The sequence below is a fragment of the Haliotis rubra genome, unplaced genomic scaffold, assembly GCF_003918875.1.
Source record: "Haliotis rubra isolate DU_JTF1 unplaced genomic scaffold, ASM391887v1 Scf14, whole genome shotgun sequence".
Classification (NCBI taxonomy): Eukaryota; Metazoa; Mollusca; class Gastropoda; order Lepetellida; family Haliotidae; genus Haliotis; species Haliotis rubra.
In genome coordinates this window covers 1617097-1643840 of record NW_025765336.1, presented here as the reverse complement: position 1 = coordinate 1643840, position 26744 = coordinate 1617097, and the positions used below count along the sequence as shown (strand labels likewise).

The window sequence follows — 26744 nt, the reverse complement described above, 5'->3', positions numbered from 1 at the left end:
ACGATTACATCCTGAATTGATTACCCTGAAGACATGACCCTACTGGGTCCTGGGGCTGCTTGCTAATTAACACTGTTGTAGGATTACTGCTGGTGTCTTAGCTAAAAGGGTGGAAGTCAGTGACCGCCCTGAGGCGAGGAATCCCTTAGGTCCCCACCTGTCCAGATGTCCAACACAGCAGGTGCTTGTCACCCATCACCCCAGGCTGGACTCTCCCCAGGGTGAAGCAGTGTACACAGACCCAGGGGGTGGGATGCAGGGGGTGTCAGCTGATAGTCCTGTAGGGGATGTGCTCACAATAAGGTTTCCAATTGGTATTCATGGGTAACAAAATGAAGGTGCCTTTCAAATACACTCTAGGCCAGATGTAACATGACTGTCTGGTCGTATCAATATATAAGGAAAGGATATCTGTTCAATAAAACATCACTCTATAGTCCAGGTGTATCACCCTTTAATTCAGGTGTATCTTTATAATCAATCTGTGTCACGTATAATCAAAATATACCAATGTATCCAAAATGTATTTCACAATAATCTGCAATATAATCAAGTGGTATCTCTATATTCCAGGTGTGTTTCTATAATCCATCTGTTTCACAATATGATTAAGGTGTATCAATATAACCAAACTGTAATACACTAACATGCAGGTGTATCAATATAACCAAACTGTAGTACACTAACATGCAGGTGTATCAATATAACCAATCTGTAATACACTAACATGCAGGTGTATCAATATAACCAAACTGTAATACACTAACATGCAGGTGTATCAATATAACCAAACTGTAATACACTAACGTGCAGGTGTATCAACATAACCAAACTGTAGTACACTAATATGCAGGTGTATCAATATAACCAAACTGTAATACACTAACATGCAGGTGTATCAATATAACCAATCTGTAATACACTAACATGCAGGTGTATCAATATAACCAAACTGTAATACACTAACATGCAGGTGCATCAATATAACCAAACTGCAACACACTAATATGATTAAGGTGTATCAATATAACCAAACTGTAATACACTAACATGCAGGTGTATCAATATAACCAAACTGTAGTACACTAACATGCAGGTGTATCAATATAACCAAACTGTAATACACTAACATGCAGGTGTATCAATATAACCAATCTGTAGTACACTAACATGCAGGTGTATCAATATAACCAAACTGCAATACACTAACATGCAGGTGTATCAATATAACCAAACTGTAATACACTAACATGCAGGTGTATCAATATAACCAAACTGTAATACACTAACATGCAGGTGTATCAATATAACCAAACTAATACACTAACATGCAGGTGTATCAATATAACCAAACTGTAATACACTAACATGCAGGTGTATCAATATAACCAAACTGTAGTACACTAACATGCAGGTGTATCAATATAACCAAACTGCAACACACTAACATGCAGGTGTATCAATATAACCAAACTGCAACACACTAACATGCAGGTGTATCAATATAACCAAACTGTAGTACACTAACATGCAGGTGTATCAATATAACCAAACTGTAGTACACTAACATGCAGGTGTATCAATATAACCAAACTGCAACACACTAACATGCAGGTGTATCAATATAACCAAACTGCAACACACTAACATGCAGGTGTATCAATATAACCAAACTGTAATACACTAACATGCAGGTGTATCAATATAACCAAACTGTAATACACTAACATGCAGGTATGTCAATTATGTGTATTAATTTAACAAATATTATCATAATATAAACACAACTGCGTAAACTGATGCTCATGCTGTTGATCACTGGATTGTCTGGTCCAGACTCAATTTTTTAAAGACCACCCTCATATAGCTGGAATATTGCTGAGTGCAGCATTAAACAACGGAGATCACAAATGTATCTTTATTCATTTTCCCCTAGCACTCATCTTCCCTGTTCAATATAACACTCATGACAAACCCTGGCCTCAGAATTTTAAACACTTGTGTTATATTATCTGATGTGAACTCAACTTGGATACACTAGTGATATTTCCTTCATGGTTAATGCAAGTCAATTTATCAAACAGGCAGTCTCTTGATAGATATCTTATACAGGGTGGACAGGTTCAGAGTTGCTGCATGGTTAGATGAACCTGTTAATAAGGTCGCCATTGTGTTTCAAGATACTATACACAAGTTATTATTAGGCCGGTTTTATATATGCAGCAAACTTGATTAATGCCCTGTTTTTATAGTACTAGACCGTGAGTAGACTGACAGTGACAAATGAAAGTGAAAGTGTTTATATTTTAAGCTGGCTTGTGAGTTTATAGTAGGGTTTATTGGGTAGTCTTGTAACTTGATATTGTTACAGAGTCTACCAAACACAATGGTTGCTGAAATGTGTAATGTTAGACTTGGGGAACATTAGTGAAGGAATATAGCTTAGGGACCATATCAAGCTTGAGAATGGAGATTTAAGACATTGAATGTTTGATATTAAATGCAGTGCTCAGTAGTGTTGGGAATTGGTTAAAATCTCATAATTGATGATTGGTTCATTACTACCGATCAATCATCGGTCAGTCAGTACTACCCGATCAATCATCGAAAATAATTGGTGAGCATCATTTATGAAATTTGTTAATGCACATAAAAATAAGGGGAAAAAATGTAGTTTTTTGGGTTTTGGGCAAAATTTCATATCTTTAAAGGATGACTAGTATGTTAGGAACATAAATTTCTTGGAATCTTTAAGATAAATTTAATCATGACTTGAAACGTGCTTGTAGTGCTTCAAAAATATAAGACAAAACCAACCATGTGAAAAATATTGTTAATGAAAACAAGTGTTCCAGAATTGGTTGTGTTCGATTATGAGAAATTATGATCGATTGCTTGGTCGTTTAGTCACTCCGACCAATCTTCGATTATTTCAATTAATCGGACCACCTCTAGTGCTCAGCAATAATCTAGCTCTGTGATTCAGTCTGCAAACAGTGAGTGAGTTTTTACCTGCTTGTAGCAATATTCCATTAATATGACGGTGGGGGAACACCTGTGGACTTAACACAGGCGCGTAGTAAGCCATGTTTTTTCGTGTAAGCCCAATAGCTTGCAAAGCTTTATATTTAGATTTAAGTATTGATTGCCCATCCATTTGAGCAACAATCATGTGTAAGCCCGGGCTTTTTTTTATAATGGTAGCTTAGTGACACCCCTGTAACATATTGTACACATGTTGAGAGGGCGATGGGGTAGCCTAATGGTTAAAGCTTCGGCTCGTCACGCTGACGACCCGGGTTCGAATCCCCACATGGGCACAATGTGTACAGCCCATTTATGGTGTCCCCCGCCGTGATGTTGCTGGAATATTGCTAAAAGCGGCGTAAAACCCAACTCACTCACTCACCCACTCACACATGTTGAGAATCGAACCTGGGTCTTTGGCGTGCTGAGCCAATTTATGCTTCAACCACATGGTTACCCCACCGCCCCAGTCTGTAAATAACTGAACCAGACTATCCTGTGATTGACATCATGAGTCTCCAGCCACACAGTTAGAGTACAATGACATACAATGAACTTGGTCAATGAGCCTTACCACTGAATGCATCTAGTTGCATCTTACAATGAACATAGTTTCCTGGAACCATAAAATGTTCTAATTTGGATTCCTGGCAGGTTGGAGGCTCCGTGAGACAACCTGTTTTATGTGTTTGTAACTATTACTATTGTGTTTGTAACTTTGTGCAATCTACTCATGTATGCTTGCAACTTGAAAGATCATTCATGGGTTTGATTCGTATTATTTCTGTATCTCAACCACTTTATCTGCCAGCGTAGTTAAGACGCCAATCTCAAATGACTCACACATGACACACAGAGCCTTCTAATACTATATGACTAGGTGCTAGGAAATGTAATCAATGTACATTTCGTGTGACCTAGTGTGACCTAGCATGACCCAGTATGACACAGTGTTGTATACAATAGCAAGGCGATATGGGGGTTACATTATATCCAGTCTGTCTCACAGAATCCAATATTTCCCGTCTGTCCAGCCTTTCTGTAATGCAAAAGCCCCAAATAAAGCATGTCTATTTTTTCCTTCAGGTTCTGTATCACTGTGGTAACTGGTATCCTTTTTAATTTATTGGAGTTATTTGATTCTTTCAAAATTGCAAATGTTCAGAGACCAAGCATTGCTTTGACAGTATATCTGCCCTGTACCTAGTCATATATGTGAAGTATTCCTTCTCTATATCCCTCATAATTACAACCTGACCTGGGTTTTACCTAACCTTAAAAACTAGTAGTCAAGAGGACATCTTATTAATCGGGGCGGTGGGGTAGCCTAGTGGTTAAAGCATTGGCTCGTCACGCTGAAGACCCGGGTTCGAATCCCCACTTGGGTACAATGTGTGAAGCCCATTTCTGGTGTTCCCCGCCGTGATGTTGCTGGAATATTGCTAAAAGCGGCGTAAAACCAAACTCAGTCAGTCAGTCAGTCTTATTAATAATTCCAGCAGTGTTTTCACCGGTCCTGTGAGGTAATGAAGTAGTGCTGCGTGCTGTAAGATATAATGAAGACAATAACAAGAGGAAATGTATATTTCTTGCCCAGAATTTGGTAGGGCTGGGACGATACACTATGTCACGATACGATACATATCGTGATATTTTACCTGCGATACGATATGTATCACGATGCATGCACATAGGTGAATCGTACCAGCCCTAGAATTTGGTTCAGTGAATTGTTGTATGTCTCTCTGGATGCAGTGTATTTGGTCTGTGCCAATTGCAATCATTTTCTTGAAAATGGGCGAGGGCATGGCCTAGTGGTTAATGTGTTTACTTATCACACCGAAGGCCTGGGTTTGATTCCCACATGGCACAATATGCAAAACCCATTTCTGGTGTTCCTAACCCTGATATTGCTACAATATTGCGAAAGGCAGCATAAAACCATACTCACTCACTTTACTTAAAAACAACAATATGCATCTAAGGTTCAGGGGCAGTGGGGTAGCCTAATGGTTAAAGCGTTCGCTCATCATGTTAAAGACCCAGGTTCGATTCCCCACATGGGTAAAATGTTTGAAGCCCTTTTCTGGTGTCTCCCGCCGTGATATTGCTGGAAGATTGCTAAGTAAAAGCAGCGTAAAACTATACTCACTCACTCAGTCACTCACTCACTCACTCACTCACTCACTCACTCACTCACTCACTCACTCACTCCTCTCACTCACTCACTCACTCACTCACTCACTCATCCATGGTTCAGGGTAACACTTCACAATTCATCTTTGAAGTTTTATTTTTGTTAGATAAAAAGTTTCAAAGCTCTACAGTACTTCCTACTCACTTCCGTACCCCTTTTGTGAAAAATAAAAAATCGTGAAAATTCTACTTATATCTGACTGCCCATTTCCGTGAATATCTTTTAGGAAATAGAAACTATAAAAGTTTGAATTTGCTACTAACTTTCTAGTTCATGTTCCATTGTTTGTCTAGTCAAACTTTCTGTGGCAGTTTCTTTCAACAATTTGTATGTTAATTAATGATCTTTACATAAGAAAGACAAGTTTTTGTGACATATGGTCTCATTTGCAACACTTGGTAATTTCTTAGGCTTGATATAAAAAAACACTTGCAGATAATACATTTCCCCCCTTCTGTATATACTAGTACTCAATATGACCAAAATGGAAAATTCCAATCAAAGTTTTTAATAAAATATGTTAATAATATAAATTTACATATACAGTCAAATCCCGATGAGTCGAATGCCGGTGTCTCGAATATTATGCATAACACGAAGTACCTGTCGGTCCCGACCATTCCCTGCTATTTTTGTCATCATTTGATTTCCGGTTACACGAATTCGTCTCATAAATACACACGATGACTCGAAATGGAAATTTGGTCCCATGAGATTCAAACAATAGTAATCTTGTATACATAAGCCGAAGTCAGTCAATGAAAAGTTAATTGGTGATCCAACTAACTGATCCAATTAACAAACCAGCGCGGCTCGCACCTTTCCGCTATTGTCGGGTGAGTTCAAAAGGCAGATTAGTGATTTTACGGAAACGGAAGAATTAGCACATGACATTGAGTTAACTCAATCAAATCGGTTGCGTTATATAGCAGCTTTCATTCGGTTATAACTATTCATCATCTGTATATCATGGCGGAGTTACAATGTTCCCAGCAATCTGGGGGGATAAACAGATCGGAAACATCAACTCCAAAACATAAGCGCATTCTAAAAGTGCACACTATTGACAAGACGTTTGCAGCGATCACTGCAGTGGAGGCAGGTACCAAATCCAAGAGTGAAATTGCGAGAGAGTTTGAAATTCCGCCTAACGCTCTTTTTACTTGGTTCTGTGAAGGACTGGAGGAATTTCTCGAGTCGGTCCCAGGTACAAACAACGAACATTTTTCCCACTTGGCAAGCGTCTGTGAATTTGTGGATAAATGTAAGGGAAATTCACAGAAACAAACATTAATGTCAGACTTTTTCCAGAAGTGAGTTCATCTTTTTGTATTAATAAGATTCAAGATGGCGGCATGTACAAGTATACCTATCGATTGCCGATAGATTTTGTTCATGGATTTTAAGAGGTAAATGTACATGTATTTTGCATTTTATTGTGCTAGTATTGAAATGTGTTCTCATTTGTATAATGTTTGTTTCCATTATCCATTATTATCCATTATCTATGTCACCTAATGTATTGTTGTGCTATATTTAGATATGATGTGCTGAATAAAGGAATTGTTCAATATTCAATCATCTTTTTTTTCTACCCTCATAGACATACCTATGTCTCGAATACATCGATAAGCCGAATCTTTTACTTGGTCCCCAGCGATTCGACTCATCGGGATTTGACTGTATCTCATAATGTCACATTTTCATTGCACTTCAGCATCTTGGAAAGGTTACCTGTCAGTACTAGATAAGATCATCTGTCTCATAGGCGGATCCAGAATGGGGGTGCAGGGGTGCACCCCTTTTCTCCTAAACCATAGAAATTCGGATGAAAATGACATGTGCACCCTCCCTTTTCTCAAAAGTATGCACCCCCCCTTTCTAAAAAAGCTGTATCCGCCCCTGTGTCTGTCAGTATTATTCATTAGTGATACAAGTATACATTTTGTGCTCATTATTGGATCTCATAAACTTGCTGATCTGAAACAAACCCCAACCCTAATAATCGGACAACCACCTTGTTCTTTTGGTGGTTTCTTGTAACACACATTTGCAAGTAAAGGAATAGGGAAACCAAGGTCTATGGATAGTCAACTTCTTTTTTGCAATGCGTGCGATGTTTCGGTGTTTGTACTAGCATTGTCATCAAGCAATGGTTATGAATAAACAATACCATTTAGAAAGTGGTCAAATGTAACAGATGTTATATTTGGGATTACACTTTCTTAGTAAAGTACAGATTCTAGTACTTTTTTTTGGTTGAGTCCCATCCGGGATTCGAACCCACACCGTCAGAGTCAGGCACCGAATTGCCAGGACACAAAGTCAGCCGCCTAACCTGCTCAGCCACCGCTGTGTGGGTTCAAATCCCAAGTGGGACTCAACCAAAAAGGGACTAGAATCTATACTTTACTGAGAAAGTGTAATCCCAAATATACTGAACAACATTAGAAACGCACCACCCATATAATATGAAATATCCCTGTCAGACTGAAATGTATCCATGATAACTGAGCATTGTCGGTGCATTTTTGTGTGGTGAGTTTCTAATGTTGTTCAGTATATAACATAGTTTACAAGTGATAATGGTGTTAGAACCTACACAGAAACGCCGCACTCATTGCAATTAAGAAGTTGACTATCCATAGAAGTTGGTTTTCCTTCATCTTTACAACTTCTAAATTGCCTCTCAAAGAACTTAAAAGTAAAGGCATACATGACACATGGCATACATGTTTTCTTTAAAGAAAATTAATTAAATTAAAAAAAATATATGCACCTCCTAACTTTTATATATATGTATAAACATTTAGTAACTTCAAAGACCAGGGTTATCTAGAAATAAAGTATGTTGGCCTGCCTCTCAATGTGGAGGAGGTTTCGTGACCCAGGAAGTATGTGTCAGTATGCCAGTGCTTGCATAGATCGGCTGAACTGTCAGCTGAGTTATTTGGAACTGATTGGCTGGTTTTATAGTGTTGAAGATGGGCTTAGTGTATAATTGGGGTGTGAAAGGTTACGATAACACTAAATAAACACTTCTTACATGGAACTCCAACATACATACCTCAAATACCACTCAGTCCGTCATGTACCTGTCATCATTTACAATTGATGTATTTGATTATTGCTTCTCTTTGTGTGTAAATCTGGTTTTATATATTTTTGTTTAAGTTGCAGTGTTGTACCTTGTGAGTAAAATTGTAACTTGCTTTCCAACCGAGAGTGTTCTTAGCTCGTTTTGGGGGGCAGCGGGGGCATAGGGTAGCGGGCAGTGGGGTAGCACTAAGCGCGGGCAGTGGGGTAGCGGGGCAGTGGGGTAGCACTAGCGGGGCAGTGGGGTAGCGGGCAGTGGGGTAGCACTAGCGGGGTAGCGGGGCAGTGGGGTAGCCTAGTGGTTAAGCATCCGCTCGTTATGCTGAGAACCTGGGTACAATGTATGAAGCCCATTTCTGGTGTCCCCCACCATATTGCTAAAAGTGGCGCAAATCTAAACTCATTCACTTAGCTTGTTTTGAGTAGCTAAATGAAAAACGTCATTTACTTTCTTGGATATATATGAACCCTATTTTAACCCCTTTAGTTAATTTCATGTTTATTTTCTTTATGATAAACAGGATTTCATTATCCAAATAATTTATTGCAACCATGGAAGTATGCGTTTAAAATGCATTAAAAAAATTTATTCCCACTGACACATGCTTCATTGATTCAGCTCTGCTTTCTGAAATCTTGGTGAAGTCTTAAGATATTTGATCTGTTATCACCAGGGAATATCAATCCCTCCTGGATTTTGCAACAAATTTTTAAGAATTCCGTGGTAAATTTAAGTAAATTCTGCATCCTATTTTTCAAAATTCGGCAGTTAAAAACAACAAAATAATATAATTTTATCTTTAAAAAAATCGATTTTGTGAACATAATTGCAGTGTCACATTCAAGTAATATTATTGTAAGGTGCTTAAGAAAAGATTACTTTATGAATAAATCATCTTTATTCGTGAATATTTTGGAAATATTGTCATATAACAAATGTCTCAGTTTGGTTTTGTATAATCAGTCATACTTTTGACATTTACCCCTGCTTTTCGTTTTGGTTGATAGTCAATCTTGATTCAACTTTCAAAATAAGTCAATCCAGCGGCAGAAAATGGGAATTTCTGCAGGTTTTCTGCATAAAAATGCGTTTTCCGCGAACCAGACATCTTTCTGCTTCAAAAGGTATTTTCCGCGTTTTATTCTGCAACAGTGGAATCGTGGATTCCAGGAGGGACTGGAAAATTTCTTTATCAGAATATGATAGCTGAAGAAATATAATCATATCTGACATACTCTTTTAAACAATTGTTATCATGTTGCACCTTTACAATGCTATAAACCCACAGTAAAGTCGGTCTGTCTGAAGGTGTAGTGGGTTTATCAGCTCTGAGAGCAGCTGTCAGCCAGGCATTACCGCCATGTACAAACTGCTGCCCTCCCTGCCTGTCCCAGTGGATTAATGAAGGGCTGGATACACTCAAGTGGGGTGCAGGATCACAGGTCTGGGTCTCCCACCGGGCTGGTTAGCTATGTGTAAAGAAACAGCCGAGTCAGCAGATTGTTACATGTGTGATGAAGTACAGGGACTTTATCGTGTTTATCTTACACGGAACAGCTGCTGAGTTGGACAGAGTTTTACCAATTAGGCTGAAAAATATTTGATTGTTTTGGGTCTCAATGCTATGCCAGGGAAGAATGGAATTAGGAGGCCTTTATTGAAGTTATGCAACTAGTTTGTTAAGTGAGTAAATAGGTAATTAGTGAATAGGTTTCTCTGTTATTAGTGTTGAAGGGGCGGTGGGGTAGCCTAGTGGTTAAAGCGTTGGCTCGTCACGCCGAAGACCCGGGTTCAAATCCCTTTATGGGTACAATGTAGGAAGCCCATTTCTGGTGTCCCCCGCCGTAATGTTGCTGGGATATTCCTAAAAGCGGCGTAAAACCAAACTCAGTCAGTCAGTATTAGTGTTGATAGGCCCCAAGTTTAAGCATATCTGGGATTTTTAAAAAAATGTGAAGAAAGGAGGGGAAAAAATTGGGTTTGAGATGAAGAGGGATCATGGTAGTTTGTTGTATTTTAAACTTTTATTGATGAGTTTTTTATTTCAATTATTTAAAAAATATTTTATATAGATAGCAAGGGCCATTTTTAAAATACATTTTACGTATTTGTTTGGTGGTGTTAAGAGAAAGCACTGATTTCCATCTTAATTTTCTGTGTTTCTTGGTTGCAAGGATGTGCTGTATGCTAGACATGCCCAAATTATGGTCCTTATAGTTTGTTCTGTTTTCACAGTGTAAAAAAATCTATCTATGCCTTGTCCTGCATTACTGTCCTCCGATAGTACTGAAACTGTGTCCACCTGCACACTAAACCTACTCACAGTTGAAGTTGGGCATGGATGGCTATTAACACGATTTTCGATTCTCATAAAATATAAATTCTTTGTAATATTCCTCTCACCTATGGTTAAAAATTTGTGACATTCTTTAGCCCACTTCAGGCATGTCCCCACTTGTGCATGAACCCTGTAGAGATCCTGATAAGAATGGGGCGGTGGGGTAGCCTAGTGGTCAAAGCGTTGGCTCGTCACGCCGAAGACCCGGGTTCGAATCCCCACATGGGTACAATGTGTGAAGCCAATTTCTGGTGTCCCCCGCCGTGATGTTGCTGGAATATTGCTAAAAGCGGCGTAAAACCAAACTCAGTCAGTCAGTCAGCCTGATAAGAATTGGTCTCCAGAACCATGCTCTTCGTAAAGGCAACACACAGGATTGGGAGGTCAGGCTCACCGACTTGGATGTTGTCTGTTTCACATTCCCTGAACCACATTATTTTCCCTTATGCCTAGCGGGGCGGTGGGGTAGCCTAGTGGTTAAAGCATTCACTCATCATGCCAAAGACCGGGTGGGTACAATGTGTGAAGCCATTTCTGGGTGTCCCCCTCGCCATGGTCAATGGGCGTCCACAATGTGTGAAGCCATTTCTGGTGTCCCCCACATTATTTTCGCCATGGTCTTGCTGGAATATTGCTAAAAGCGTCATAAAACTATACTCACTCACTCACTACTGCCTAGACCAACCTGCAATGCTAAAGCCCTAAATGAAGCAAGTCTAGATTTCCTCAGGTCTCACAGTCCCTGAACCACATTATTTTCCCTACAGCCTAGCCCACCCTGCAATGCTAAAGCCCTAAATGAAGCAAAGTCTAGATTTCCTCTCAACCACATTATTTTCCCTACAGTCTCACAGTCCCTGAACCACATTATTTTCCCTACAGCCTAGCCCCTAAATGAAGCAAGTCCCTGCAATGCTAAAGCCCTAAATGAAGCAAGTCTAGATTTCCTCAGGTCTCCTACACAGTCCCTGAACCACATTATTTTCCCTACAGCCTAGCCCTCCAGTCCCTGCAATGCTAAAGCCCTAAATGAAGCAAGTCTAGATTTCCTCAGGTCACACAGTCCCTGAACCACATTATTTTCCCTACAGCCTAGCCCTCCCTGCAATGCTAAAGCCCTAAATGAAGCAAGTCTAGATTTCCTCAGGTCACAGTCCCAACCACAGTTATTTTCCTACAACCATTCCTGCAGCTATTGAAGCAAGTCTAGATTTCCTCAGGTCTCTAGTCCCTGAACCATATTATTTCCCTACAGCCTAGCCCTTCCTGCAGCGCTAAAGCCCTAAATGAAGCAAGTCTAGATTTCCTCAGGTCTCACAGTCCCTGAACCACATTATTTTCCCTACAGCCTAGCCCTCCCTGCAATGCTAAAGCCTTAAATGAAGCAAGTCTAGATTTCCCCTGAAGCTCCCAACTCACTGGGGTTCCTTTTCATTTTAAATGGGTTTATAGTCTGTTTGGCTCAAAAGCGGACCGATGAATTGCAATCTAACTCGAAAACTAATAAACATATAATACTCAATGAAACGCTGATCATAATCAAAACATCAGACCAACTCTGTGATTTGTTTGCAGAATTTATGTCCTAAAATTAAAAAAGTTGTTTAACAAACTATCATTAAATTTTGACACAGTTCTCTATTTGTTACGAGGGAGGAGTGCAAAGAAAGGGACAGACAGGTGTTAGAGAAGCACGTACCGACAAAGCTATTGATTCATTAACCTTTGCTGTGCCGTCTCCATCATTTCTCGCACACCTGGCTGTCCCTTTCTTTGCACTCCTCCCTCGTAACAAATAGAGAACTGTGTCAAAATTTTAATGATAGTTTGTTAAACAACTTTTTTATTTTTAGGACATAAATTCTGCAAACAAATCACAGAGTTGGTCTGATGTTTTGATTATGATCAGCGTTTTATTGAGTATTATATGTTCATTAGTTTTCGAGTTAGATTGCAATTCATCGGTCCGCTTTTGAGCCAAATGGACTATAGTTGTTACTATGAAAATTAAATGTATTCAGGGACTAAGAGTTAGTCTAACTTAATGATCATATCATCTTGTCCCATTTGCATAGATCGATGCTCATGATGTCAATCACTGGATTGTCTGGTCCATTCTCAGTTGTTTGCAGATGTTGTCGAGCTGGAATACAGGAAGTGGGTCATTAAACGAGCGAAGATATAAAAATCTATGCATGAATCTTTGAGATGTATAAGCATGATCAGTGTTTATAATTGGTGTGGAATTTAAATATATGATTCTTGTTTGTAGGCGACTGGTCTGGCGTTCCTGATTATGGGGATATGGACAATTGTCAACAAGCACCGTTATGTCAGCCTCCTCGGCAACAACACCTACCCCGCCACCACCTTCCTCTTCCTCGCCATCGGCACCATCATCATCTTCGTGGGAATCCTCGGATGTCTTGGCACAGTCAAAGATAATCGATGCTGCCTCGTCTCGGTAACAATGCTTAGCCTGCATTCTTTCATTTGTTAATAAGGCTCTACAGCTTCCTGTGTAGAGTTGCTTACCTTGGATGTGCCAGGATCACCGAGTTTTGGGTTTGAATCCCAGAATATGTTATTGTCTGTCAGTGTCATACCAATGTTTGAGGGTCTTTTGAAAGTAGTTTTATTGTGTACATCTCTTTGTGGAGTTTAAATCATCATAAGCTGACATGATTGAACTTAATGACTTGAATATAGATGGACCCAGGTTGATCCTTGGATCTCTGACCCGTGAAGGTCCGGGTTAGAATGAGCCTTCAGTAACCCATGCTTGTCGTAAGAGGTGACTAACGGGATCAGGTGGTCAGGCTCGCTGACTTGGTTGACACATGTCATCGTATATTAATTGAATAGATTGATGCTCATGTTGTTGATCACTGGATTGTCTGGTCCAGACTCGATTATTTACAGACCGTCGCCATATAGCTGGAATATTGCTGAGTGCGGCGTAAAACTAAACTCACTCATTTAATGACGTACAACTGGAAATACTTCAGATACAGTTTACAACCTGTTAATTTAACGTGCAGTTCTGTATAGTCTGTGCAGTTGATAATCACAGCAGGATGGTAGAGGGGCATGGCCCTGTCAGTTATGTGTTGGTAGACTGAATGCTAGGTTCCAAACATGACATAATGGTAGTACAGTACGTGATGGATAAAGCTCAGCTTAAATTATGTTCATTGAGATGTTCAGTGTGAAGAGTGACAATCCATGAAATGACCCCATCACAGGTAGATCATGAACTGTAGGTGCACCCATCACAGGTAGATCATTAACTGTAGGTACACCCTATCACAGGTAAATCATTAACTCTAATGGATCCGTTACATGCAGATAATCACAATTCACTCACTCTGTCTCAAAGTTTCTCGGGGCAATGGGGTAGCCTAATGGTTAAAGCGTCCGCTGGTCACTCCGAAGACCCGGGTTCGATTCCCCTCATGGGTACAATGCATGAAGCCCATTTCTGGTGTCCCCTGCCGTGATACTGCTGGAGTATTGCTAAGAGCGACAGAAAACCAAACTCATTTAAAGTTTCCAACAGTTGATACTGTAATCAGAACATGGTTATGTACTTAAGTGTCCCTCTGTTTCTTAATGTTAAACACCAGACAGTAATACCAGTGTATTAATGATGACACGTCTACTTGCCAGTACGCCTTCCTGCTGTTGGTGATCTTCCTGCTGGAGGCTGTGGCTGGAGTGCTGGCCTACATGTACGAAGGAGCAGTAAGTTGATTTGACATATACAGAAAGCAAATACCATTACCAGGAGGTAGGGTAGTTCTCAAAGTGTATTCCAACAGCTTGGATCGGTGCTCATGCTGTCAGTCACAGGTTTGTCTGGCCTATGTTCTCTTATCAGGCCCTGTGAAGATCCAGGTAAGAATTGGTCTTCAGCAACCATGCTTGTTGCAAGAGGCGACTAACAGGATCGAGTGGTCAGGCTCGCTGACTTGTTAGATGTCATATCGGGATCGGGTGGTCAGGCTCGCTGACTTGTTAGATGTCATATCGGGATCGGGTGGTCAGGCTCGCTGACTTGTTAGATGTTATATTGGGATTGGGTGGTCGGGCTCGCTGACTTGTTAGATGTCATATCGGGATCGGGTGGTCAGGCTAACTGACTTGTTAGATGTCATATCGGGATCGGGTGGTCAGACTCGCTGACTGGGTTGATGTCATATCGGGATCGGGTGGTCAGGCTCGCTGACTTGTTAGATGTCATATTGGGATCAGGTGGTCAGGTTCGACTTGTTAGATGTTATATTGGGATTGGGTGGTCGACCTCGCTGACTTGTTAGATGTCATATCGATCGGGTGGTCAGGCTCGCTGACTTGTTAGATGTCATATCGGGATCGGGTGGTCAGGCTCGCTGACTTGTTAGATGTTATATCGGGATCGGGTGGTCAGGCTCGCTGACTTGTTAGATGTCATATCGGGATCGGGTGGTCAGGCTAACTGACTTGTTAGATGTCATATCGGGATCGGGTGGTCAGACTCGCTGACTGGGTTGATGTCATATCGGGATCGGGTGGTCAGACTCGCTGACTGGGTTGATGTCATATCGGGATCGGGTGGTCAGGCTCGCTGGCTTGGTTGATGTCATATCGGGATCGGGTGGTCAGGCTCGCTGACTTGGTTGATGTTATATCGGGATCGGGTGGTCAGGCTCGCTGACTTGTTAGATGTCATATCGGGATCGGGTGGTCAGGCTCGCTGACTTGTTAGATGTTATATCGGGATCGGGTGGTCAGGCTCGCTGACTTGTTAGATGTCATATCGGGATCGGGTGGTCAGGCTAACTGACTTGTTAGATGTCATATCGATCGGGTGGTCAGACTCGGCTGACTGGAGTTGATGTCATATCGATCGGGTGGTCAGGCCTCGCTGACTTGTTAGATGTCATATTGGGATCAGGTGGTCAGGTTCGCTGACTTGTTAGATGTTATATTGGGATTGGGTGGTCGGGCTCGCTGACTTGTTAGATGTCATATCGATCGGGATCAGGCTCGCTGACTTGTTAGATGTCATATCGATCGGGTGGTCAGGCTCGCTGACTTGTTAGATGTTATATCGGGATTGGGTGGTCAGGCTCGCTGACTTGTTAGATGTCATATCGGGATCGGGTGGTCAGGCTAACTGACTTGTTAGATGTCATATCGGGATCGGGTGGTCAGACTCGCTGACTGGGTTGATGTCATATCGGGATCGGGTGGTCAGGCTCGCTGACTTGGTTGATGTCATATCGGGATCGGGTGGTCAGGCTCGCTGGCTTGGTTGATGTCATATCGGGATCGGGTGGTCAGGCTCGCTGACTTGGTTGATGCTTATATCGATCGGGTGGTCAGGCTCGCTGACTTGTTAGATGTCATATCGGGATCGGGTGGTCAGGCTCGCTGGCTTGGTTGATGTCATATCGGGATCGGGTGGTCAGGCTCGCTGACTTGTTAGATGTCATATCGGGATCGGGTGGTCAGGTTCGCTGGCTTGGTTGATGTCATATCGGGATCGGGTGGTCAGGCTCGCTGGCTTGGTTGATGTCATATTGGGATCAGGTGGTCAGGCTCGCTGACTTGGTTGATGTCATATCGGGATCGGGTGGTCAGGCTCGCTGACTTGGTTGATGTCATATCGATCGGGTGGTCAGGCTCTCGCTGACTTGGTTGATGTCATATCGATCGGGTGGTCAGGCTCGCTGACTTGGTTGATGTCATATCGATCGGGTGGTCAGGCTCGCTGACTTGGTTGATGTTATATCGGGATCGGGTTGTCAAGCTCGCTGACTTGGTTGATGTCATATCGGGATCGGGTTGTCAGGCTCGCTGGCTTGGTTGATGTCATATCGGGATCAGGTGGTCAGGCTCGCTGACTTGGTTGATGTCATATCGGGATCGGGTGGTCAGACTCGCTGACTTGGTTGATGTCATATCGGGATCGGGTGGTCAGGCTCGCTGACTTGGTTGATGTCATATCGGGATCGGGTGGCAAGGCTCGCTGACTGGGTTGATACATGTCATCGTATCCCAATTGTGTAGATTGATGCTCACTGGATTGTCTGGTCCAGACTTGATTATTGAGTCGGGCGTTAAACAACAAACCAACCAAATCTGTTATCAGGATGCTGGTATGTTGCTAGAATATGGTTGAGTATGGACGATCCTTTTTATGGAATTTGTCTTCGCCACCCAGAGTCCGAGCATTTACTGTGTGGAGTGGAATAGGTTGATTGTATACAGTACTAAATACAGGACCGTGTTAGAGTGTTTAGTTCTGTTCTTCTTGAAACATATGAACGAAGCGTTGTTAACACATTATGTACTGATTCAGATCCGAGAGGAGTTGACGAGGAACTTGAATCACACAATCATCAACAACTACAACTTCTACAACAGCATCACAGATGCAGTCAACGACATGCAAAAGGAGGTGAGTTGCCTCCCTTTGATAGAACTGCGTGGATAGATTCCTATTTCTAAGAAACTGATACTGCATATTTTTACCACTATATCATACACATGAATTTGAGCAAAATGTCATTTCTTACTCACGACACAGATTTTTATGTTTACCTAATGGACATTTGAATTTATAAACATCACCAAAATATTGCAAGACAGTTTTATGTAGTTATGGATTAAAAATGTAACTGAAATGAAATATGCTCTCAGTCTGGGGTAGAATAGTGTCCCCACCAGTCAAAGCAAACATGGTGTACCCTGAATGTGTTATATAGTGCAGTACAAACTGAGACAGGGCTCGATTTAAAAGATGTTAACCTACTTGCACCAGGTGCAACGTAAGATAAAAACCTAATTGCACCAGCCAAATTCCAGTTACACTGATTTTATTGCAATATGTAATGTAAGAAATATGCTATTGAATTATTTAGATGTTTTATTCATTACCTACTAAAAAAATTGAGTTGCACCTGGTGCAAGTTAGACTAATAACTAGGTTGCACTTTGTAATATTGGGTTGCACCAGTGCAAGTAACAAAGCCCTAAATCGAGCTCTGTGAGATCAGGACTAACTGTACATGGTGTCTCCAGTTCCAGTGTTGTGGCGCCGGCTCGTACAAAGACTGGCACTACTCGCGCTGGCTGAAGATGGACACGGCCACGGAGAATGTGGTGCCCGACAGCTGCTGCATCTCCCCGATGCAGTTGTGCGGCAAGAGTGACTCCCCTTCCAACATCTACTGGAAGGTATGGATCCCCTGGTAGCCTTGAGTTAATCCTTGGGGGGACTCAAAAATACAGGAGTGATATGTTTTGTGATGAAAGTTAGCTTGTACCACATGTGTTAAGAACCGTTATTTTCTAACGCTTGAAATTCCATATTTAAGACAATGCATTAGGATATAACAGGTAAACATATCGTATTTCAATATTGATCCAAGTTACCTGTAGATTCAACCTCACTAAATTGAATTTGGACGGTATATAAGATGTTTCTGAGCTGTAATTGTACATGTAATTATTTCAAAATGCCTACTGACAAAATAGAACAAACTTTATGGATAACAACTTCTTTATTTCGTGAGTGCGACGTTTCGATGCAGATTCTTGTACTGTTTCGATACAGATTCTTGTACTGTTTTCAATACAGATTCTTGTACCGTTTCGATACAGATTTGTACCGTTTCGATACAGATTCTTGTACCGTTTCGATACAGATTCTTGTACCGTTTCGATACAGATTCTTGTACCGTTTCGATACAGATTCTTGTACCGTTTCGATGCAGATTCTTGTACCATTTCGATACAGATTCTTGTACCATTTCGATACAGATTCTTGTACCATTTCGATACAGATTCTTGTACCGTTTCGATACAGATTCTTGTACCGTTTCGATACAGATTCTTGTACCGTTGCGATACAGATTCTTGTACCGTTTCGATACAGATTCTTGTACCGTTTCAATACAGATTCTTGTACCGTACTGATTCTTGTACCGCTTTCAATACAGATTCTTGTACCGTTCGACAGATTCTTGTACCATTTCGATACATACAGATTCTTGTACCAGTTCTCGAACACAGATTCTTGTACTGTTTCGAGATTCTTCTACCATTTCGTACAGATTCTCCATGTTTTCTATATGGCTGTCAAATATACTGTTTGATCAGAGTTGTTTACAGTATAAATACACATGTGACATCAAAGTCATGCAGGGCGGTGGGGTAGCCCAGTGGTTAAAGCCTTTGCTCGTCATGCTGAAGACCCGGGTTCGATTCCCCACAGTGGGTACAATGTGTGTAGCCCATTTCTGGTGTCCCCAACCATGATATTGCTGGAATGTTGCTAAAAGCGGCGTAATACTAAACTCACTCACTCCAAAGTCATGCTAGAATCATTGTTCCTCTCCCTGTTCTAGGGTTGCTCCCCACGCTTGGAGGAATCGGTCAAGAAACACTTGATTCTGATTGGCGGGATAGGACTGGGTCTGTGTTGTGTACAGGTACAGTACACCATGTTAACAACTTAATGTAATCATTTTATGTGTCTTAATTCTTGGGCTGGCTACATGAAGAATTTAATACAATACTTTTTTATAGACATACATCTCATTTCATTTCATGTCGACTTTAAGAGTTAAGATAATACTTTCATTCTTGTTTCTTACTTCTTTAGTTCTTTGGTTACCAAGGTTACAGGTATGTCCACTTGTCTTGTCTGTGAATAGCCCAAGGATGTCGTATCTGAGGACATCCAGAAATGACAGTACTCTATGTCTCTCTGCATGGGACATTGTTTTAATCTTGTCTAGCAAGGGACATTAGGTTCCCCCAAATGGAAGTGATTGCAGGAGGTGAGGTGAAATTGGGTTTAACTTCGTGCTTGAGAATATTTCGCTCATATGATGACGTGCATGCATGTGTATGTGTATGTGCGGCTGCTTGTACTAGCCCAGATTTAAGCTGGTTTTATAGTGCTAGCCCACTGAGATACCATGCCGCAGTGAAGCATAAATACCCCGCTCAGACACATTATACTGATTCCGAGCCGACCAGTCCTTGTTGTACCCATTAATGCCGAGCGCCAGACAGGGACTAACAAGTACCATATTTTAACGTCTTTTGGTATGACGCGGTCGGGGATCGAACCAGCGACCTTCCGCTCTCTGGGCGGACGCTCTAACCACTACACAATGGAGGCGGTCTGATTGCAGGAGACATGAAGTGATTTCATTGTAAACAGAGTATGAAATAAGTTACAACCCAGCAGACATCAGGGCTGGTAACTTCAAAATGTTACCAGCCCAAAATGGATTTAACCAGACCAGACAATCCAAGGAAAATAACTAAATTTTTAGTTACAATGAATAATTTAATGAACCTGAGACATGTATTTTACTGTCTAACAGTCTATTCACAACAGTCATTTCAGTGAAATCCGACTCCGTGTATCGATAGGTGTCGCTGTTTTAGTGTCAACGCAGTGCTGTGAGCTCGCGATACGATAGTTCAGTGTTCAGACAGTAATTGTCAAGTCTAAATGTAATGCTCTATTTGAAAAATAGATTTGAAGATATCGTGAATTTACTCAGATGTATGGAACATGTTATCTAAATTTTTACCAGACCATTGGGCTGGCGTGCTTTAAATTTTGGCCGTCTGTCAGAAATCTAGCCCGTCTCGGGCGGTCAGACAGGCCTTAATTCATACTCTGTTATAAAGTCTTTAAACGGTGTTTAGAAGTTACACACATAAAAGGGAAACTAATGGATGTCAACTTCCGTAATATGCTGAACACAAAATTTCAGAGCGTATTCTTACTCGTACATGAGGTGAAGGAATATGACAATACTCCGAACATCATGTTCGTCATATCCCAGAAACTGACATCCATGCATTCCCGTGTCATAGCAACGTAAGTGATGTGTTCACAAGTCAGATGTCTGTAGGTTACTCGACGTTTTGTAAGACAAGCTTCTTTAGTCCGGCATGGTTCTAGTATGATTTCATTTCACCAAGACCAAAGTGGATGGCATCAGATAGGAAACGTGTGTTAGAATGTAACATTTTCTTAGGTTTCTTCTTCAGCAGCATTCTCTTCCCACAGCAGTTACTTGTCATATCTTCCTACAAACCTCTGTTCTAATATGGCCCTTTCATGGTGCGAGTGTTCAGGATTCGTGATTGGTTGCAATCAGATTTAGTTGTGCAATCAGCGACGTTGTTTCAAAAGTGATCATTCGCAAGGCCTCGGTAATTTCCGTATGCTTCGGGAAAACTAGAACCTCTTCCCCTGCGCGATGCGCAAACGTTTCTTCTAGACAGAACTCAGTCATGTAATGGCGGATCAATGGCATCTCCATCGCCCTCGTTGACAACGGACAAGCTAGCCATTAAATGTCTTGTGTGTCACATCAACACAATTCCCTGCTGATGAGGGACATTTGTGGCCCCACATTTGTTTGTATTAGTCAAGCTGGATCTAAGTCGAAGCAACACGTGTTCTGATTGGATAAAAAGAAGGGAGATAATTCGTGTTGCGACTTTTTGCCGCTAGGGGATTTTACGAGAACCGGGAAATATGGCCGTATTAGAACAGAGGTTCGTAGGAAGATATGACAAGTAAACTCTGAGGGAAGAGAATGCTTCAGCAGGTACCTTTGTCGAGTTCATGTTGAATAATTGGGCCAATTATCTTAACTGTCACTTTAATTTCAGCATTCTCGATTACTTGGGTATCTAATAGCATCATCTGTTTTGTATTAATATTTACCACGTAAACCTGTTTCAGATATTTGGTATAATATTCGCCTGCTGCCTGGCTCGGAAGATTAAAGAAAGCAAGGAAAGTTACTGACAATCAAAGATGAAGGTCAGATGGTCTGAGTGTCAACAAAGTGCTACAGACTGACACACTCCAGACGACCGAAGAGAGCTCGCCATGGCTTATATATCAACAAGTTTGCGTCCATGCTTTACTAATGATATCGTCATATTACAAGTGCTAATTTATCACAGGATGGCCCTGTTGAAAGTAATTGTCCATAGATTTCCAGATTTGTACATGGATTAGAATATAAATATTATAAACAATATGCTGTTGAAATACTGTTACGTCCATTGTGATTGTCACACAGAACATTGTGAGTATTTTGTGTCCTTTTTAAAGTTTTGTTAAATGATTTTATGAACGCTTCACAAGATTGCTTCCCTTAATGACAAAGATGTGAAGTAAGTGATGAGTGCCAATAGTGAAGGGAGGGAAGAATGTGATTCACAGACATCATTGCAGTTGTCTCTAGTCAGATGTTGTCAACAAACTAGCTTGAACAGTATGGCTAGATTGTAGCTGCGGAAAGAGAGAGGTGAGGTGGTAGAAGTGAGGGGTGAGGTGATAGAAGTGAGGGATTTGATAGAAGCGAGGGGTGAGATGATAGACGTAAGGCTGTGGTTTGATAGAAGCAAGGGGGTGAAGTGATAGAAGTAAGGCTGTGGTTTGATAGAAGCAAGGGGTGAGGTGATAGAAATGAGGGGGCGAGGTGGTAGACTTTCAAAATTCACGACTCACCCTCTTGGACAATGGATATAGCTGGAATATTACTGAGTGCGGCGTAAAACTTAACTCACTCACTCACTCTTAGACAATGGATAGTTAGTGTATAACGCTGCTGTGGTGACAGAAGGATTGTAACGCCATGTCATCAAAGACCTGTAACTGGCATAAGCTAAAACACCTTTGTGAAGCTGTTCCCCATTCTCTCTGGCCATGCTGTTCAGGTTATATGTTATTTTTATTTGTATATATAACCTTAATGACTAATGTAATTATTTATCCTATTTATTGTTGATCTGTAACTTGCACTGTTACCATAGTTACATGTGGGCACCGTTAGTTTAGGTCTTGCACAGCTTTTAGGGAAATGGTTGCATGAGGTACAAATGTAGTAACTATGGTAACCTAGAAAAAGTTCACGTCATGAAGATAGAGAGAGATACCATACACCATACACATTTGACCTTGACCTTAAAAACTTTACTTTTGTTTACTCATGCACTGAATGCACTTGCCCATCTTAGATATTGCTTGACACGGGCTTCAGGTTATTAATTAAGTTTACAAGTATCTCATGATCTCGTAATAGAGTAGACATTGTGAGATGAAAGGTGAAATTTATCTCATGTAAATTATCACAAATATAGTCACTGATACAAAGCCATTCAACCTGTTGCTTCATGCATCATAAATGTCAGTCTCATTTGTGCTCTCAAGTACAAAAACTGTTTTGAACAATTGTAACTGACCTTGACCTTACTGAGGTAAAACTGAACACGTTACGACTTAGAAATTTCACCGTGTGTATTTTCCTAGTTGCTCCTAGGGTGAGCTTTAGCAACGTGGGCAGTGGGGTAGGCTAGTGGTTAAGGTGCTGTGCGTCACGCTGAAGACCTGGGTTCGATTCCCCACATGGGCGTAATGTGTGAAGCCCATTTCTGGTGTCCCCCTCCACGATATTGCTGGAATATTGCTAAAAGCGGTGTAAAACTAAACTCACTCACTCACTCACTCACTCACTCATATACGTACAAAACAACTGAAGTTAATGGACACCTTATTCTTTCATATTACCATTAAATTCTACAAAAACATCCCCCAAAATATTAAATGTAAAATTTGTGGCAAATGACTGAATTGTAATCCTGGTAATTCTATTGGTTGAATCTATTTTAGACAGATCAGTGTTTGTACATAGTAAAATATGAAAGTTTTATTGGTGTTTCTTTCGTCTTTGCAGTTTTAAAGGTGATGATGGTGAACAAGATTTTATGAGTGCTTCAGATGATGTTGATTTTCTTTTTCAAAATTGGGGGTGGGTGGGGTGTGTGTGTTTACAGTTTTAGGGCCAAAGGAAGTTAATAGGTTGGTCAAAAATATAAATTCCAGTATAAAATACATTATTATTATTTTTCAAAAAAGAGTAGATTGGAAAACATGATGAAGTTTGGGAGATTCATTCTGACAGTTTTTAATTATTTCAAGTTTAATCATTTATTTCTGAGCTTTTTGCAAACATATATTTTTCTGGTCAGTGGTGTAAAAAACCCACTGCTTTTCCTATCTTTTTACACTTCATGTTTGGAGCTTGTGGATTTGTAGACTATGTTAATAAAAACGTGTGGCCATTGTTGAGGCAAGGTCTGGAGCTATGGTAGTGTGTGTTGTTCCCAACACACCAGACTACCAGCTGATGGAGATTCTGAGACGGCATCACAGATTTTATGCTACTCGCATTCATTTATCTCATCCATTTGTTAAAAATCTTTTTCCATTTCTCACAAGTTATTATTTACCATCATAACTATTTCTAATATTTATTGATTTACACTATATTATGACTATGATTTTGATTATGAAATATAAAGTGTAGCACAATTTACTCAGACATTTCAAATAAATAATCAGTCTACCAGATACAATAAAGTCCCATTTTTAACACTGTATACGTGTTCTCAAATCATGGTTTATTCTTGTAACCATGGTAACAAGTAGAGATACAACAAACTAATTTCCATGGTCAGTACTCACATGATCAACAATTTGTCTCTGACTTGAAGTGTTTTGTTTTTTTGTAATAACACACTCTCACCTTCTTGTCTAAATGTCCTTTTGGTATTAAGTACAGAAGATTATTAGTAATCAGAGTTGAAATATTGCCAAGTCCTAACAAAGCTCTCTTGTAGAAGTCTGCTAAATGTTAATACTTGATGCACTGTGTGAGTGTGGTACCAACTATTTTGATATTCAGGGAGGGGTTGCATCAATGTGACGACTGGATAATTTCAGCTTCAACTGCGAGACCAGTAAAACTATAAGACAATTCAGAATCATTTATTTTCCAAAGCATTTTGTATCAGGTGCATCATTATTTCTTTCAAGCATTTTCTGCAAAATTTTCTTTTCTTTAACTCCCTACCCCCCTCCTGGGAAGATCAAATGGTTGGTCCCTTAGTTCTGTCTCTGCGAGTTCTTGAAGGTAAATTTGTCTCCCTTGCATAATGGTTGCTTATTCGCTTATTGATATTTCTCGGAGAGTGTTTGATTCTCTTTGCTGTGTGACCATCTTTTGACATATATTGTTGACATGTGTTCAAAGAATTTGTCTCATTTTGAAGAATATCTAATAATTGTTTTTTTGTTGTTTCATATTCAGACAGTACTATATGTATTTATGTTTCATATGTTTCTTTAATGCAATGAAATTGGGGATTGTATAAGTGTTTCCTTAAAACTACTTCTATATCAGATGAAATTATATCTATAGAATTTTAATATTATTGATCTTTAAATATGTATGAAAAGAAAGTAATTGAATTGAAACCAACCAAAATTTGTTTCAGTAATCTGCCTGCAGAATCGGGACGTAACATTCTCTGTGACCGTGTGTTGCAACCAGTTCAGAATATTTATTTTATCTATCAGCACTTACACCAATGTCTACCTGACTCGAGATGATAGTATTCAGAGCCCATTTCACAAAGCGGTCGTAGTGCTACGACTGTCATAAGTCTATGTTAAAGTATGTTATAGTCCGTTTGGCTCAAAAGCGGACCGATGAATTGCAATCTAACTCGAAAACTAATAAACATAAAATACTCAATGAAACGCTGATCATAATCAAAACATCATACCCACTCTGTGAGGTTTTTGCAGAATTCTTGTCCTACAAATAAATAAGTTGTTTAACAAACTATCATTAAAATATTGACACAGTTCACTATTTGTTACGAGGGAGGAGTGCAGAGAAAGTGACAGACAGGTGTTCGAGAACGGATGGAGACAGCACAGGTTAATGAATCAATAACTTTGTCTGTGAACGTGCTTCTCGAACACCTGTCTGTCACTTTCTCTGCACTCCTCCCTCGTAACAAATAGTGAACTGTGTCAATATTTTAATGATAGTTTGTTCAATAACTTTTTTATTTGTAGGACAAGAATTCTGCAAAAACCTCACAGAGTGGGTATGATGTTTTGATTATGATCAGCGTTTCATTGAGTATTTTATGTTTATTAGTTTTCGAGTTAGATTGCAATTCATCGGTCTGCTTTTGAGTCAAACAGACTATAGTTACAATCACTTTGTGAAACGGGGCCCAGGTGAATATCCAAATATCTTTTCTTGGATATTTGTGAAAGGTTTTACTGTCACTACCAAGTAACATACATTTTACTGATGTTATGGCTTCAGGTTTTGTATATTTAATAATGTCGGTCAGTATTGCTGTAATGTGTACCTTATGGACAGTGTCTAAGCAGACAACAGGTATGTGTAGATATTCAGGCTATGAGCACCATGCTTGTCCATGATAATATTTACCTTAAGTTAGAGCATTGTGGATGTTTCGTATCGCCCTGTAGGAATTCTGGTACTCCTGTACTTCTTGCTTGTAATGACTAGCGAAGATGGAGTGGTAACAGTGTGTGATCTGACTTCTTTTCATTGAACCCAGATTGTTGGTCATGACGTCAACCACCGGTTTATGTAGTCATGACAACAGCCACTTTTGTACTCGTGATGTCAACCACTGGTTTGTTCACTTCTACATCCATAAAACTCAAGCTACATGAAAAGAATAGATGTTTTGGTGATAAAATGTAATTAATGTAATGTATTTGCAACCCATTAGTTTTTTAATTGAATGTTATTTAAAGTCCATTTCAAGTAGTGGAGATCAGTGAAACAGTTGTGATCTCATCTTCTGCAGTGTTTCAATGTTTTTGAATTTGATTAGCCAAATAAGATGTTTATATTTCAAATATTGATATTGTTAAATGCTGTTTTCTGTTAATTTACATCACCATCGAGCCTATATGGAATCGTTGTTATTGTTGATATACGTCACAGCTGAGTGACTCGTGCCATAATCTATGAAACCTGTGTTGGACTACTGGTTTTGTTATGACGATGACTATCATTGTCTTTGCTTCAGTAATAAGCTATCCAGAGGTCATGATAATTTAGTTGTTAGATTTTCGTAATTATTGTTCCGCCTTTAGATGAAGAAACTCACTACGTCTGTTTCAATGTTTCTTTACTCATGGCGCTATGTAA

General features: G+C 40.2%; 1 protein-coding gene and 1 long non-coding RNA gene across 3 annotated transcripts in view; one reads left to right on the top strand and one right to left on the bottom strand.

Annotated features, from left to right (window-relative positions):
• Window positions 1-23620, top strand: part of LOC124268704 (CD151 antigen-like) — a 41513-nt gene extending 17893 nt beyond the window's left edge. For both annotated transcript variants that reach the window (XM_046703695.1, XM_046703694.1), the window contains 6 exons: window positions 12932-13123; window positions 14329-14403; window positions 17006-17104; window positions 17728-17883; window positions 19056-19139; window positions 21428-23620. In XM_046703695.1, the coding sequence (XP_046559651.1) occupies window positions 12932-13123; window positions 14329-14403; window positions 17006-17104; window positions 17728-17883; window positions 19056-19139; window positions 21428-21493 (672 nt within the window). In that variant the 3' untranslated portion in view covers window positions 21494-23620. The remainder of the gene's footprint in view (window positions 1-12931; window positions 13124-14328; window positions 14404-17005; window positions 17105-17727; window positions 17884-19055; window positions 19140-21427) is intronic.
• Window positions 3508-7787, bottom strand: LOC124268705. Its single transcript, XR_006896333.1, has 3 exons — window positions 7668-7787; window positions 5842-5847; window positions 3508-3518 (listed from the first exon to the last, which is right to left on the bottom strand). It is a non-coding gene; the product is annotated as an uncharacterized LOC124268705 (long non-coding RNA).
• Window positions 23621-26744: the final 3124 nt, after the last annotated feature.